Source organism: Phanerochaete carnosa (genome assembly GCF_000300595.1).
Source record: "Phanerochaete carnosa HHB-10118-sp unplaced genomic scaffold PHACAscaffold_2, whole genome shotgun sequence".
NCBI lineage: Eukaryota > Fungi > Basidiomycota > Agaricomycetes > Polyporales > Phanerochaetaceae > Phanerochaete > Phanerochaete carnosa.
In genome coordinates, this window is record NW_006767629.1 from 2,874,312 (window position 1) to 2,890,047 (window position 15,736).

Below are 15,736 nucleotides of genomic sequence, written 5' to 3' on the forward strand. Positions count from 1 at the left end.
TCGGAGAATTGATCGGGAGCCTGTAATCGACGAGGCCGACTTGGATGGTGGTGGGAAGGAAGGGAAACGCGTGATGTCCTTCCGAACGCGCCTCAAGTCGCTCGACGCGACACGCACCGACAGGCGCCCGTTACCCACAAAGCGAACGCACACGATTTGGAGAGCAATTCGCGACTCCCTGTCAGCGTCGCAAATGCGTATTAGAACAAGGAAAGCGGAGAGGGACGAAATGGCAAGGAGGAGGGCCTCATCGGCTCGGGACTATGAGGGCGGTGAGTGCATCCATATCGAGGCATCCGCTCTTGAAGCCCCTGATGCATGCGCGGGAGACCTCAAGAGGGTCATTATTCGCTGCAAGCCAAGGTTTCGGACCATACGACACCGCGGTGCGTCTCAAGAAGGGGGCTGTCTGCACAACCGCTAGGTGGCCGGTGCTAAGACCCTTGAGGCACACCACAACGCGGCTGGAAATATGTTATCACAGGATTCACACAAATTCTCGATAGCCTAGATCGTGTCGTCCGTAGCTACATATTTTCGGTGAACGAGGCGGCGGCGACCGTCGAGGACAATAAAGCGAAACATGAGGCTGACACGGTCATGCGCGCGTCTAGTGCATCGCCGCGTGTCGCGTCACGAGACCACGAGGCAGACAGGCTGCAGCACGCCCAAGGACGCCTGTCCGCGTTTGTTTCCGCTCTTTCAACATCTGCCCTCTACGCCGGCAGCGATGGCGAACTCATGTGAGCCCCTCTGCCATTTTGGTGGCAGGTATGTGCCCATCGACGCTTTTCTGTGGCCATCAGGCTGCGGTGGTTGATATTTCTCTTCACATCGTCAGGCTCTACTTCACCTCGTTTCCTCATCCGGCCCCCAGACCAGATGATATCAACCGTGGCGAGTCCAATTGCAGGCCATGCCTGCGCGGGCAGCTCCAGGCTTCGACATCCGCGACCCCCGACGACGATGCCAAGTACTACTACTTCACTATCGACGACCAACTCGTATATCTGTCCTTCTTCCAGGACTGGGGTCCTTTAAACCTTGCGATGGTGTACAAGGCCTGCATTTTGATTCACGAGTTGCTGCAGGTGCGCGTTACTTTTGTCCCATGACTGTCTCCGGCTCATCTCCGTCCAGGACAAGGACTTGTCCTCGCATCGGCTCGTCTTGTACAGCTCAAACGATCCTCGGCGGAAGGCAAACGCGGCATTGCTCATGGCGCTTTATGTGGTATGTTCACTGCACCCTAGAGCAGGTCAGTAGCTCATAAGAGATATCTGCCAGATGATCGTCCAACATCGCCCGCCATGGGAAGCGTTCCATCCGATTGCAGAGCTCGAGTTCATGCCCTTCCGTGATGCTGGACGTGGCAGGTCAGACTTTAACCTCAGTATACAGGACTGCCTTTGGGGCATCTACAAGGCCACGCAAAACGGTCTACTCGACATGAACGAGTTCGACGTGGAAGACTACGAATACTACGAGAAGGTCGAGAACGGCGATTGGAACTGGCTGACCCCCAATTTCATTGCACTTGCTTCTCCGGTGGATACGTATTGGATAAAGCGAGAAAAGGAGAAGCGCCTGCATGAGTTACAGGGTAATACGATTCCTGCATCTCCCACGAAAGGCGAACTGGCGTTACAGCGGAAACTGTCCACTCCATTCCAGAACTGTCTTGATTATTTTGAGAAACGCAACGTCAAGCTTGTCGTCCGTCTTAACAACCCTCTGTACGACCGCCAAGTGTTCCTGGACCGAGGGATCGGCCATACGGAGCTGTATTTCGACGATGGCACAAACCCCACCGATGAGATCGTCCGGAGATTCATCGATATGGCAGACGAGGTTGTTGAGCAAGGGGGCGTCGTTGCTGTTCACGTAAGTTCACACAAGCAAGCTCTCTTCTAATACTTACCTCATGCATCTGTAGTGTAAAGCCGGTCTCGGGAGGACTGGAACCCTAATTGGAGCATATCTTGTTTGGAAATACAACTTCACAGCATCCGAAGCAATCGCGTTCATGCGTATTGTTCGACCGGGCAGTGTCGTAGGTCCTCAACAACAGTATATGTACCTCAAGCAGCTCGAATGGGCGAAATGGGCTGCGGTAGACGAAATGAAGCGAACAGAAGCTGCAACCACTGCGGTCGCGCTCCGTCAAACGGTGGTCACTCCAGCGACTCCACCGGCCGAGAGTGACGAAGAGGAGAACATGAACATGATTACTGAGCTCACGACGACTACGACGATGACTACGACGACTACAACCTCGCTATCAATACCGAAGACACCCCCACCAGCGATAGTGCCACCAGTAACGCCTGCTCGACATGTGGCGGCTGCTCAGGCACGAGCGAAGGCTATATCACCTCCGGGGCAACCACGGAAGACGCCCGCACCGAAACGCAGCTCTCTCGCGGTCGAGGACTCTGACGGAGAGAAGGAAGAAGCTGATGTCCTTCCACAGTTGGGCGTAGCACCACCTGTCAGGCGGACTAGACCCAAGCCCGTTTCTGCCCAGACACGGATGGTCGGCCCACGCATAACGGCGTCGGAGCAGAGACCAACGCGAGTGACACGCTCAACTGCTGCGGCTGCTGCGAACAAGCCTATGGTCGGACTCGCGTCCACTACAACGATGATGACAACAGCTAGGACGCTCCGGTCGGGTAATGGCCAAGCACCAAACAAGATACCACGGTTAGCGAACGGCGCAGCTGCGCGAAATAACGCAGCTTCGACCCCGGCAGTCAACCCAACAACGGCAACGCGGCGACAACCACGCGCGCCCCCTTCACCCGTGCCATCTCGCCTGCCAACGCTGGTTCCCACACGGCGGGGGAACCATCAGTCGACAACATCAGTACAGGAAAGCCCTGCCGCCATCGCTGCAGTCGTCAAGGCTGCACAGGCACAACAGCAGAACGCAGACTGGATGACGAACAACGCCTCGCAGGTCGTCGAGAAGAGCTCGAAGTCCGAGCGCCCCAATCTGCGGCCCATCCGCCGCCGGCGTAGCAGCTTCAGCGCGGCTGACGTTGTCGCATGATCGTCGCTCTCTAACACGGGATGGCCTTTCCAGCTGGACCTGGGACCGCACCACTTGCTCGCTCTTTTCCTTTAAGTCGCGTAATATGGCTGGTTGCTTGTAAATTTATATATCGTTCTTGAATTCCTCAACTCTCACGTTGTATATATCCATGGCGTATCTTTTGGTAGCTCATCAGTCGTATACTGGCACAGTTACCCATATACTCTGGTTCCCTGGCCTATCTTCGTACTATTTCCGTGACACATCTCCAGTCCCTTCGTTTGCATATTTCTTGCGTCTTAGCTTTGGCACGACTACCACACTCCTTTTCAGTCTCATTTCTCTCGCTCTTAACGATCTCACCTGGCGGGACAATGCCACCGTCGTGTATCAATTATCACCTCTAGATTGCCTATGTACCATGCACTAGCAGATCTCGTCATTCAGCAGGAATATACGGAGGTTTACCCGGCATGCAGTGCTCATCAACGACAACGATGATTGCTGATCGCGGTCAGGTGAAAAGTAATCAGGACTACCGCCGTTTTCCACCCTTACCGCCTTTGCGCTGCGGTCCTCTCGAAGTGGGTTCGGTCGCTTTCGCGATATCGTCTTTGCTAAGCTTGAGGATACCACCTGCAAACCTGCCCACGCCCATCTTGAGCCCACGTTCCCTCTTCTTTTGTGGTTTCTTCTCGGATTCAGCCTCGAAGAGCTGTTTCAACGCGGGGTGATAATTACCCATATGTTTCGCCTGTATGAGGGGCGTATTCAATGCAGGTCTCGTGCGTCAACCACTGGGAGCATGAGATGCTTTAAACCCACCTCCTCAAGTTCCTTCTCTCTGCGTTCCGTTTGCTTGGCGAGTAGGCCGTCTCGCACATGCTTCGCTGCCTTGTTACGCTCTTTCGCACGTACCGCGCTTTCGCCCTTGCCCAACTTCGCCTGCCCAGCCGCTTCGAGCACACGACCTGCCAACGCTTTGCGGCGCTGGGCAGGCGTCAAGTCCAAGGCAGGGTTGAGCGACCCCGACAATATATTTGTATGCACCAATTGATGCAAAAGTTTGTCGTTTTGTGCATTTGTTCTAAGTTTAGGGAGTAAGCTTGAGACAAAGTATAAGTGTTTATAACCAGACTCACAGATCATCGTCTTCTCCGTCAACATAGTCTTCCTTATTTTGTATGCTTTTTACTGGCTCCTGTGTGAGTTTGGTAACTTTGGAAGACTAAAGGCGGCGTTAGCTTTCGTGCACAATTCTAGTAATAATCACGGGACGCACCTACCATGAATGCTCTCAGCTGAGCCTTTGACCCTATAGGCGGAGTAGGGGAGACTTTCACAGCAGTTGCTGAAAAAATAACTACCGCAGGCCGTTTCATCTTCTGTCCATCTAGAGTCTCGCCTATTGAACACCCAGCATGCAAGAAGCGCTGTCCTCATACCTTCAACACTATCCCGTTCCTCGTCTATTCCATTCTCTTCCTCATCTCCTGAGTCGCTAAAACCTTGCCATTCTACTTCTGACTCCACCTCAGGCTTCGAGACCTCCTCCACCTTGCGCTTCTTCCTTGAAGAGCTTGGCCCAGCTTCAGGGATGTCTTTGCGCTTGTCCGCAAAGATTGACGAGTCAAACGAGGACATAAATTGTTGTCCATAAGAGTTTAGCAAGCTAAGCAACGCTTCTTTGTCTTCAGACATGGTATATTGGCGACTTCAGTTATTGAGACGGGCCTGACAGTGAACGTCCTGAGGAGGTCGACGAAGCGCCCTTCGGAAATATTTCATAACAAGCGCCACGGAGTCAAGCCTGCACACGACTGCCATGGCCAAGAAGCGAAAGGACGCGGCTGCGCCGTCCAGGACAGAATCCGAACCTCAGAAACCGCTTGTGGAGATTTCGGAACAGGAACAGTGGCGCATTATACATGATTCTGGTATCCTCGGGAATATACCCACCGGAGAGAAGGCAAAGGACGAAGACAAGCCGCTGCTGTCGCCATTCACTGAGGAGTGTTTCGCCGCTCTGGCATTGATCGTTCCGTTCTCTTTTCTGTTGCTTATGATGGAAATGTGAGTCTATGCGAGCTCAGCTTGGGGTCACTGACGTTGTCGTATAGTTTGGTGCACTACCAATATGGTAGAAATCCCACGTCGAAGGCCATAGCAGACCGTATGATACCAGGAGTCCCAAGTGAGCGTTTATACCTGTAATAATTTCCATGTATTCACTTTCTCCCTCAGTCATAGTTATCTCCATATTCTACAGTACGTCTCTACTCCTGCTGCAGGCTGAGCATGTTATTTACTTTGTGGCTAGCTAACCGATACAAACATGATCGACGAATGCAGGCAGCCTTTTTCCTTCTCGCATGTGTAACAGGCACGCGATTGATATACATGATCAACTGGGCGAACTGGCGAGACAACATGAGCATGGCACGTCGGCCCTTGCCCTCTCATTTTGAATGATTCTCACTCTGGAAACAGCTTCCGCCGCTGGCTACTGCCTGGATTTACGGTGTGGCGCAGCTGAATCTCGGTCCTTCAGTCGCGAGTCTGGCGGTTGTGGGCGGGATTACCTGGTACAAGAATTGGCAGCTGAAGTTCTTCTAAGAAACTATGGCCACCTGCATTTCCCCGGGCATCGTTCATAGACCACCTCTCCGTATGGACTTGGAAATAATATAAATTTTATGAAACCCTATCGCATAGCGTCTCCAAAATCAAGCTACTCCGAAAAACATGTGTCCTCAATAAGGATGCATACATCCTCATGTAAGAGTCCTTCCCACCTCGTAGATCACAGTGAGCATGCAGCAAGGTAGGAACGACTCAGAGGTAAATGCCAACAAGGAGTCGATATTCGCTCGATGATACGCCATGGTCTCGGGCTGTGAGCTTACACCCGGACGGCACCTTATACGAGCGGAAACGAATGGGTATGCTAGCACAAGAGATTAGCGGTTTGGCGCAAGTTCACAAGGGTACTGGTTGACATAGGGCGTGTTGTATATCGTACTTGCAGTTGCCTATGATGCTGGTTTCGCCCTGCTCGACGTATTTATCCCGCTTATACGCCAGAGCCTTGGTCAAACTCTTCTGCGAGTGTCTGAACTTTGCGCTGTGCAGAAATCGGCATGATCGTGTGTCCACGTAGGTTTATATGAAGCTTACGCTATACGTTGTCTGTCGTCCCTCCATGACGGCACGTAGGACTCGCATCTGCCACCTCAGCCGCCGTGTGCAGGTCTTACTGATCGCCTGTTTGTCGCGGTCTAACCGGTCTACAAACGCTTTGTATACACGGTCGTCCCGAGCGAAATAGTATGTGGGTATCGGCTCTCCATCGATGGTGTCCAATGCGCAATACCAGGCGGCCATCATAAGTAAGTCGGCCGTTGCATTCGCGACACTACAAAGCGATGTCAGCTCTCAAAAGCAGCCAAACGTTTTCGCGTAAGCTGACTAGTCCTCCAACGCCGCGATTATTTCGGCCTTTCCAAGCTGCTTCGTCGCGAACTTCCTGACGGTACTCTCGGCGTTTTCGACAGGCTTGCCTGCTGTACCCTCGCGCAGAAGCCCTGCGATTGTTGTGACCTGCGCCTCGACCCACTTGTCTCCCTCGCTCATTATAAGCGTTTGTAGGAACGACGCAATGAGGTCGCTTTGAGACTTCTGCAGCCCGTAGTCGATCGCAAGCTTAAGGTTGGTGCGTAGCGCTTTGAGGCGGGTCTTCGTGCGTGGAAGAACTATTTCTTCATCCTGCAAGTTATTGACGTACCGCGAGAAAGCGCCAAGTAATACAACGGCGACATCTTGGTGGCCAATACGCATTGCATGTAGCAGAGGTGTAGCGTCGCCGTTCTTCCGCAGCAGAAGCTGATGGAAGCCTAGAATCAATCCAACAACTACGGCGCGAAACATGGTTCATATGCTCACCTCAAAGTCACGATCTCGTGTCTCCATGAGGAAAATGATGTCGTGTCGTTCAATAGCGGCGAAGACTTGGTAAGGCTGTCCCGGGAGTCATTGGCATATGGCCAGCCATTCCAGTGCTGCCGTCACGCACCTCGACCTTCCATGGCTTCGCAGCCTTGTTCTTTCCAAGCCGTTGCGACGCCTGTACGGCAGAGGATAGCGAAGACCAGATGCCGCTTGCTCGTGATTTGGTGTGCGGTGAATCCCCAGACTCAGACGCCTGGCTTGAACGATGTGAATCTAGGGAGCGTCGGCTTTCCGTGTCAGACTCTACGCTAGGCAACTCCGGACTTGGTGTTCTGCGCAATTGTCTGATCACTTCACGAGGAGCTAGAATTTCAGCCTCGCGTTCGATGAAGCCTAACATGCTGGAAGTTAGACCAACTCTTTGAGTATGTTCAAAAGACACGCCTGTGGTCGGAAGCCGTGCAGGCAAGCATAACTCCTGTGGTAACCTATCCCTGTGCGATGGACTAGGCGACCGCTCGGGACTGTCGAGACGTGTAGCGAGGGACGACAGGATGTGGGTATTATTGTACATGTTGAGAGGAAGTTTGGTGGTGTCATCCCCGTCGCGAGTAATTATACATATAAGTGAGAATCCGGCAGCGGCAAAACCACGCCCCTTTGAGTTTGTTGGCCGGGCGGTGCAGGGCTGCACAGGCTCTGCCTACGTTTACAAGTCTTCGCAGCAGCAAACAGGGACCTGGTTCATAGGGCGCTTAATGTGCTGTCAGCCTCGTGACGTCGTCCGCTATTATCCGATGCTGCCTAGCGCTGTCTGGCGGTCCCTTCGCTCTCGATGCCAGAGACTACTGCTGGCCAAGGTGAGAATTCGACTGGGAGGAGTAAGGGAAAAGGCAATGTCCGTGCTGCCTCGACTGCCCCCGAAGATAATAGTCGTCCTGCCAAAAAACGCCGAACCAACTCAGCGACGCCTGAGGCCGTCACAATTTACTATGACACACCCAAGGCCTTCGAGGGGACTCCCTTGTACACTAAACTGCGCGAATTGGATGGCGACGGTCATTTTTTACGCTACTTCAAGTACGCTCGCAAGTTATATCTGGAGCTTGGCCCATGTGCTGCCGATCTGCTATGGCGGAGAGTACTACTGGGAAACACTTTCGACGAAAGCTTCAAGGCTTTCCGCCAACTATTAGAAGACTGGGACTTTGTTCTCCCTAATATGATATCGACCTCGCCAAGGTACAATGTCTCGTCACAGTTTGCGAAGCTCGTGGATGTGCTGCAATCCTCTGAGACGCACAGCAATTCATTTCGCTGCGTCATAATGGGTGAGTTGATGTCCGCCTATGTATCTGTGCTGCGTTTGATTTTACTCACTGAAGTACATTGTCAGTAAAACAGTCGGTCACTGCTGTGGTGCTCGCAATACTTCTGCGTTTACTGGATGACACGCTGCCGCATGTACGACCAGTCGCGCTCACTACCTCCGGCACTCTTAGCAGCCCTCAAGACAATGTACGTATCCAAATATTGTCTCTAGCTCTACTATTCTCATGCATACTAGGTAACACTGCTGCATAGCTTCTCGTCGGGTACGCATAACTTGTTAATCACCAATAAACTCAGTGAGAAGCTGGACTTGTGTCCAGTAACCAAAATCATACAGTGAGTCTCTTGTGCAAAAAATTTCCTATTCTATCCTTGATACAGCCAAGCTACAAGCTTTAACCTGTTGGAGGAAGGGCCCGCTTCATTGCTTGCAAGAGCTTTGACAGACAGGAACTCTGCGCTGCATGTGGTGTACATGGCCGACCAGAGCAATGACCTTCATAAAAACATCCTCAAACATTGCGGCATAACAAATCAGCATACACCTGAGGCCTCCGGTACCTCGTCTACCGTTCAAAATCCGCCGGACACTTCCATGTTACTCGATGAAGACAACTCTATCGATTTCGTGGAAGAGCCTACAACTGGAAAGAAGATCAATGCTGAACTTGCTCCCGTGGCCATTGAACGATACCTTGGTTCGCTGCGCGATATGTTTTCCGAGGACTGCCGCGCTTCGACCTCCTGGTGCGAACTAGAACCCTTCCAAGACAACAATCTCGTCTTGCATCTCTCGCTCCCGGATACACTGCCCATTCCGGAGCCACTTCGACGACTCGAGACCCAAAGCCCACAAGGCGCGACAGCTCAGCTGTGCCTTTCTACCTGCAAACAGCTCTTCAAAGCCGGTTTTCTCCGGGACGAGTTCTTCTTCACCCCTCGCGAGGTTGGCGACGTAATCGTCGCAGGGACGGACGGACACGAAGTGAAGAAGGCAAACCTGAGCGCAAATACTCGGTGCTACCTGAGAAAAAAGCCGACTTTCTGGACTCGCTCGCTGCAAAACACTTCTGCACGTCTATATCCGCTCATCATATCTGTCGGCCCAATTGATTCCTTTAGGGACGGTCGTCATGCTCCTGTGCTGATTCTAACCCGACTTCCTCTCCCGCATTTCGAGCAGTTTCCAGTGTTTTCGAACGGACAGAAAGCGTTCGTGCAACTGCAGCATGGTGCTCCATTCGAGATCGATGATCAGAAGCAGGAGCTCTTACTTCGATATACCCTGCGCATCGCTCGCGCACTGACGAACAAGCCTCTCGAGTGCGCGATGGAGGATATGCTCTACTACTTCGCACCGCTGGACGGCGCGTGGGATTCCAAGCCGTCGGACTCAGCCCCCTGGCAGTTTCCAAAAGTAGACTGGCAAATTCCATGGCAGCAGATCGCCGAGGCAGCTGGGTATTGGGCGAAGAAGCTGGTACCTGAAGATGGAGTGCTTACCGAAGAGACAGTCCAAGACTGCGTGATTCAGGATCGAGCAGTCGAGTTTACAAACAGACATTACGTCTTGAAATTGCGACATGATCTGTCTCCGCGTAGTAAAATGAAAGAGGGTTCAGTGAGTTTTTAACACGCTCTCCGAAATGCAATAGGCTCAAAGACGGCCCGCAGGCTGAGGCGGAACCTATAACTTACCTTGACTACTGCAAGTCTCGCGTCAAGGAATTCCAAGGTCTGAAGGACGAGAACCAGCCCCTGATTGAGGTTTCGCTTGTACCTCCGGTAGCGAACAACTTAGCTCCAGCTTCGAAAGACACGTCGACCGTCAAGAATCCGGCTAGATGTGAGTTTATTACTCTGGATTTGCTCCTGACTAGCATTGACGTCTTTCAGTGTTAGTCCCGGAGCTCTGCTACAAATTCGTCATTCCAGCTAGGTTGGCTCTTTCGGATCAGGACGATTTTCTTTTGCTCATCATACGTTCACTATCAGCATCTGGCGGACGGTGTTACTGCTCCCCTCCATCACCCACATGATTGACCGCATGCTGCTGGTTAAAGAAATGAGAGTCGCGGTATTCAATCAGTCTATCGGAGAAGGCGACCTTTTTCAGGCTGTGACACCTGTCTCTGCAAATGTCGAGAAGGACTACGAGCGATTGGAGCTTCTTGGTATGCTTTGATGCTCTCTATATCTTCATTTGGCCGATAAACAATGATTAGGCGATGCGCTACTGAAGGACATTCTATCCACCTATTTTTTTGCTACGATGCCCACGAAGCGAGAGGGAGCTCTCAGTTCCGCCCGCGGACAAGTAGTCAGCAACAAAATGCTTCATCAGAATGCTATGGCGGCTGGCATGCCACCATGGATCCAGAGCAAGCCCTTGGTAGTCAAACTCTGGACACCATATCTAGTCGCCCGGCAGGACGCTGGAGACGTTGGCACTTCGAACGATCACCGGCGCGGAAAGCGGCAGAAGCAGCTAGAGGAGCAGGACGTTCAATGGCTCGGTGATAAAGTAGGGCTTTGGTTATCTGCTCCGTTTTTATACTTGACGTGACATTTATTATCAGACTGTTGCAGACGTCGTCGAAGCCGTTGTCGGTGCCGCCTTCCATCAGGGTGGTACAGACAACGTGTTACGCACAATGAAGATCCTCCAATTCAATATGCCTGAAATTGCTGAACACTCCGATTTCTGGCGGGTATATGCACCGAACGCACCGTCCCACAAGACCTTTTGTGACCTGCCCGTGGGGACAAGTGAAGCGGTGGAGGCGATTACTGGATTCAAATTTCACACACCTGCGATCTTAGCCGAAGCGTTGGTAAGGCATCACAATAAGTCTAGTCGCCGAGCGGAGCATTGACTGTATGCAGACTCATGGATCAATATCAAACCAGCATATGACAAGCTACGATCGCCTTGAGTTTCTCGGTGACGGAATATTGGACTCCAGTATGTCGATTTTGCTGTTTGTTTGTATACACGTTAATCTTGTGCAGATATCGTATGGTATATCTTCAAAGCATATCCTAAACTATCGCCGGGAGGCCTCTCGCTACTGAAGGTAATGACCAGTCCACAACCTACCTCTAACAATGCTTATATATCCTAGGCTGCGATGGTCTCCAACTTGACGCTCGCTGCCGTGGCCGTTGAGAGCGGTCTTTACGAGCACGTTCGGTATTGTTCCAAGGAGATAATGTCTGCCGTCAAACTTTATGTGCAGAAGATTTTTACCCTTCGCGACCAAGAATACCGAGATGCTGAGGCAGAAAGTCGTCTTCCCAATCAATTCTGGCTGGAGGTCGATGCGCCAAAGGTGCGCTACCTTATCCTCACTTCCGGATGTCGACAGCTGATCACCGTTGTTTTAGCCCTTGGCAGACCTTGTAGAGGCTATCGTTGGAGCGATCTACGTCTCGGACCGGTTCGGCACTCAAGGGGTTAAGACATTTTTCCAAAAAGTCCTACGACCCTTCTACGATAGGCATATCCGCTTGCACACCCTTGCGCCACATCCCGGAACGTCGCTTTTTGAATTTCTCCAGGCAGAGGGTTGTCAGCAGCATGCTATGCGCAAGACGAACCTCGGGAAGGAAGTGCGCAGCGAAGGTAAGAACCGTCGAGCTGCACCATCGCCAAACAACTGATGGTTTGCTCTAGTGGTCATACACGACATTGTACTTGCCAGCGCTGCCGAACCGACCTCTAATCTCTCTGTGCGCAAAGCAGCATTAGCTGCCCTTGACGCCCTAGCCAGTGATCCTGGACTCATTGCGCGTACCTGCGATTGCAAGACTCAGAAGGTCGGTTCTCAGGGTAAAAAGACGCAGAAGAAGATGCAACAGCTGGGATATGTTGTCGATTCCTAGGCTCCTTAGGGAGTTGCTCAAGGTCTTGCAGGCAATAAAACATCGTTCTATCTGAAAGTTCCGAGTGCATTAATGCAACACTGTCGCGCGCAGGGACATCGCGGGTGTGATGTCCCCTTCGTCGCGAATACCTGACAGCGGCGGATCCCGCCTTTCGCTGATCCCTAGGGGGAGGGGGGAGGCGCACATGGCCAACCTCGATTTCTACATTCTTGAGGGTATACCTTCTTACCTAGTCTTACACTTACGTCTATTAACGAGGACACCTAGACGAGCTGAATACATCGTGGTAATATATCCCATACTAGACACTTGCGTTGATAAGGGACCCTTTTTATCGTCGTCCTCGTAATCCCAAGAGGCCAGTTGAAATGCCCGCTCTTAAACGTTAAACGCTTGCCTAAAAGGGCCGCCCTGGGGCTTAGCGCTCTGAGGTGCAGTCGTCCTCTTCAACTGCATTCACGAGACGTGTTTCGGGGCTCATGCACTCGTCAGTATGCCTCTACCGAACTCCCAAGACACTGTGGCCTCGCAAAGTCTCGCCCCTGCGCTCCTGACTTCTGTCTCCCTCGCCAAGGTCGACAAGGGACATCTCATCCAATCGTACATCCGTTCGCAGAGGACATATCGCAGCTATTTCTCTCAGGAGGGGCACAAGGCACGGTTAGCATGGGATAAAGATGGCTGTGATGGCCAAGAAGAGGTGGTAAAGTATGCGGAGGGGAAAGGTAATGGTGCGGAGGAAACAGGATTCAGCACACCGACGCTGAAGGCCAGGGTCCCCGAGCCCATCAAGGACAAAGCGAAAGATATACAGAGAGGAAGGAACCAGAAGGCGGCAGTAAACTCCTCCGACGATGAACACCAGCCGTCGGAAGTCTCAAGCACCATGACGCCTCTTGCCACGCAGACTAAATCAAAGAGCAAAGCCGTCCCAGAAAATCAGCAACCGCGTAAGGATAGGAATACAGCCATTGCTCGACCTCGCTCGCCCAACAAGCTGGACCAGTACCTCGAGCCTACGGAGAGTCAATCGAAGAAGACCACGCGCAAGCGTGAACGAAGTCCTAATTCGGGGTCTGAACGTGAACGGAGTACGTAGCGTCGTTCTTGCAGCTGCGACGGGTTTACATGTGCATTAGTCTTAGCAGACAGGCGGGAAAGACGTCGTGCCAAGAAGGCGATCATTGAGCCCAGACGACGCAGTGAAGAGGCAAACAATAGAGAAAATTCATCGGCGGCTCGAAAGCGAGACAAGAAAGACAGCAAGAGTAGTATGACAAAGAGTAAGGTGACGAACCTGGCCGCAGGGCTTGCTCTCATGCATGGCTTTTCTGCTACGAACATCGGGAGAGCCAGACTGACGGTAGGTGCTCCTGTCCAGGTGGAGCTGGTGGCTAAGGGATGTCCTAGTTGAAGCCCTCATATGGCGTATTCCACAAGGGCAAAGCTTCCGCGAAGACCTCGGTTTCTAAATCTAAGAGGAGTACGATGCCTCCCATACTTGCCGTCATATCTTCTGACTCACTTCGCAGGGCCCTTAACGGCTGCATGGTCTGAACTTGAATTTCTTGGCCAAATCAGCAAACCAACGGAGAGAAACCCCACAACTAATCGCAGGAGTCGAAGTTTGGACGATGTGAGGTCAGGCTCAGAAGATGACGCTCTGAGTCGCTCCTCCAGGGCAAGCTGCAGGCGACCGAAGAAGAAATTCAAGATCTGTAACAACGGGTACGACGAGTCCTCCAAGAAGACCAAGGCACAGAACCCGACCGCTGAAGAAGACAACATTGACCAAGAGGACGTCGCTCAGGTTTCCGAAGATGAACGCATGGAAGTAGCAGCTGGCGGACTATCTCCACACCCAAGAGCCGAGTCTCCTGTCTGGGATATCGAGAGAGCTAGTTATTTGTTGGACGACTCACGGGATGCCGTCTCCGATACCCAGGTTTCCAAGGTTACTCCCTCGAACGCTCCCACGAAGAACGATACTGTCATCCTCGACATTGGGGCCCGATGGAATTCGCAAAACTCCTCTTACCAATCAACTTCTCAAAAGCAAGCTCCTCAGAACGTTCCGGACGACCCCATGCGCTACAACAATAATCTGAACGCAACGAAGTCTTGTGTTTCGCTGTGTCCGTCACAGTCTGCGTCCCAACGCGCCGGGCCACATTCGACTGAGGTGATTCCAGCTCCAGGCTTGACTCGGTCAAAGTACTTTGGGGCGATTTCCGCGCTTCGAGAGCCAGATAGTCTGGTGGTTCGTGCCGATACTGGTGACTGGAACTTGACTTCGGACAATAACCTCTGCACCGCCCCTGCGCCCCGAAACGTGGCGTCGGTTCTTCACCATGTACCTCCCTTGGCTATCGCTGCCGATGACTCTGTCGACTCGCTAGAAAATGAAGACCCTACTGCCCTCCCAGTGCCTCAGGATCAATCCCCCTCTCGGCACCGGCCTGTTTCCCCTGTAGATATTTGTGGCGCTCAGTTCAGTTCTCCGGCTCTTTCATATCTGACACTGGACTACGAGCCGGCAAACGACACTGGGGCCCTTGAGCCTGCGCTTCGAGGACGGCCCGATCCTGGTTCTGTCTATCGTCAACAACGAGATGGCTTCACTTATGCAAGTAGACCAATACTAGACGAGGACGAATGGGTTGAATATTACTCGGACGCTATGTATGACCCCGACTACGACCACCGCGCCGTTTCCCGAGTCGATATCCCTGCGGAAGACTCGTACTGTGTCTATGATACTGTCTCAGATTTTCCTAATGTACGTGAAGATGCGCCGGACTATTCGCTCGACATGGAACAGCTCAGTAGCATCGTGGTGGAGTTCGGACCGCCGCCTTATGAAGACATACCACAGCTAGATTCGGGCTCATCTTTGTTGGGGGACCAAGTGCGTGCTTTTGACGCGGATATGGACCTTAGACGTCATCCGGAGTTCCTGGAAGAAGATCACGAGATTGGAGAAGATTTTGCCTGGGACCCTGCGGGAGCCCTTGACTCTGAGCTGCTGGCTGGCGCTTTTCACGACAACGAAGAGATGGACGGTGCGCCACCCGCGTCCGGTGACTTCATTTGCAGGGAGGAGTCACCGTCGCCGTCTTCATCTACGGCCGAATCGTTGGCGAATCCCGACACCGCGGTCACGTGCTCGCGTTTCCCTTCAAGCTCTGCGGCGCACTTACTGTTGCGCAGCGGCGTCGGAGTGGAGAGCGTTGTCGGGTGGGCTCCAAGCGTGGGGCGCGCGATGACGCAGCAGGCGGAAACGATGTTCCCGACGGTATCGAAGGTGGAGGAAGACGTCGCCAAGGGCTTGCGCGACCATTGGTTGCCGCAGCGATTATGATGTGGTAAGTAGAAGGGTTCGATGCGATACTCGGTGTTATTCACGAGAAATTTTAGCACATTCACCTGCCATGACTGCTTGGTCCTCTGTAACTAATCTCTTCCTTCAAACTTCTTGCAATTTGTACTTGAAACATGGTTAAACCAAAGCGGAGAGCGGAAACGCGATGT

At 52.5% G+C, this 15,736-nt stretch overlaps 4 protein-coding genes across 4 annotated transcripts; 3 read left to right on the forward strand and 1 right to left on the reverse strand.

Annotated features, from left to right (window-relative positions):
* The first annotated feature begins 624 nt into the window (after positions 1 to 624).
* PHACADRAFT_114681 (uncharacterized protein) lies at positions 625 to 4,135 on the forward strand. Its single transcript, XM_007392143.1, has 5 exons — positions 625 to 771; positions 842 to 1,091; positions 1,141 to 1,233; positions 1,288 to 1,884; positions 1,937 to 4,135. The coding sequence occupies exons 1-5, from the start codon at positions 731 to 733 to the stop codon at positions 3,053 to 3,055; spliced, it is 2,100 nt and encodes a 699-aa protein (XP_007392205.1). The 5' UTR covers positions 625 to 730; the 3' UTR covers positions 3,056 to 4,135.
* Positions 4,136 to 4,795: 660 nt separating this feature from the next.
* PHACADRAFT_250280 (uncharacterized protein) lies at positions 4,796 to 6,937 on the reverse strand. Its single transcript, XM_007392144.1, has one exon. The coding sequence runs from the start codon at positions 6,872 to 6,874 to the stop codon at positions 6,506 to 6,508; it is 369 nt and encodes a 122-aa protein (XP_007392206.1). The 5' UTR covers positions 6,875 to 6,937; the 3' UTR covers positions 4,796 to 6,505.
* Positions 6,938 to 6,958: 21 nt separating this feature from the next.
* On the forward strand, positions 6,959 to 12,352 carry PHACADRAFT_114689 (uncharacterized protein). Its single transcript, XM_007392145.1, has 14 exons — positions 6,959 to 8,316; positions 8,382 to 8,503; positions 8,553 to 8,653; positions 8,711 to 9,938; positions 9,992 to 10,163; positions 10,214 to 10,256; positions 10,313 to 10,491; positions 10,543 to 10,841; positions 10,897 to 11,151; positions 11,204 to 11,282; positions 11,330 to 11,394; positions 11,443 to 11,649; positions 11,705 to 11,942; positions 11,994 to 12,352. The coding sequence occupies exons 1-14, from the start codon at positions 7,821 to 7,823 to the stop codon at positions 12,200 to 12,202; spliced, it is 3,693 nt and encodes a 1,230-aa protein (XP_007392207.1). The 5' UTR covers positions 6,959 to 7,820; the 3' UTR covers positions 12,203 to 12,352.
* A 346-nt stretch (positions 12,353 to 12,698) lies between these two features.
* On the forward strand, positions 12,699 to 15,566 carry PHACADRAFT_170238 (uncharacterized protein; the record flags this gene model as incomplete). Its single annotated transcript, XM_007392146.1, has 5 exons — positions 12,699 to 12,908; positions 12,945 to 13,296; positions 13,345 to 13,568; positions 13,616 to 13,688; positions 13,738 to 15,566. The coding sequence occupies 5 exons, from the start codon at positions 12,699 to 12,701 to the stop codon at positions 15,564 to 15,566; spliced, it is 2,688 nt and encodes an 895-aa protein (XP_007392208.1).
* Between the last annotated feature and the right edge of the window lie 170 nt (positions 15,567 to 15,736).

Excerpts from the sequence above, each read along its gene's own strand:
- PHACADRAFT_114689 (XM_007392145.1), top strand. The coding sequence starts at position 7,821 with ATGCCAGAGACTACTGCTGGCCAAGGTGAGAATTCGACTGGGAGGAGT. Across the intron at positions 8,317-8,381 it reads ATTTCGCTGCGTCATAATGG|TAAAACAGTCGGTCACTGCT; the intron begins GTGAGTTGATGT and ends GTACATTGTCAG. Across the intron at positions 11,395-11,442 it reads GAGGCCTCTCGCTACTGAAG|GCTGCGATGGTCTCCAACTT; the intron begins GTAATGACCAGT and ends TATATATCCTAG.
- PHACADRAFT_114681 (XM_007392143.1), top strand. The coding sequence starts at position 731 with ATGGCGAACTCATGTGAGCCCCTCTGCCATTTTGGTGGCAG. Across the intron at positions 1,234-1,287 it reads TGCTCATGGCGCTTTATGTG|ATGATCGTCCAACATCGCCC; the intron begins GTATGTTCACTG and ends GATATCTGCCAG. Across the intron at positions 1,885-1,936 it reads GGGGCGTCGTTGCTGTTCAC|TGTAAAGCCGGTCTCGGGAG; the intron begins GTAAGTTCACAC and ends ATGCATCTGTAG.
- PHACADRAFT_250280 (XM_007392144.1), bottom strand. The coding sequence starts at position 6,874 with ATGCGTATTGGCCACCAAGATGTCGCCGTTGTATTACTTGGCGCTTTC.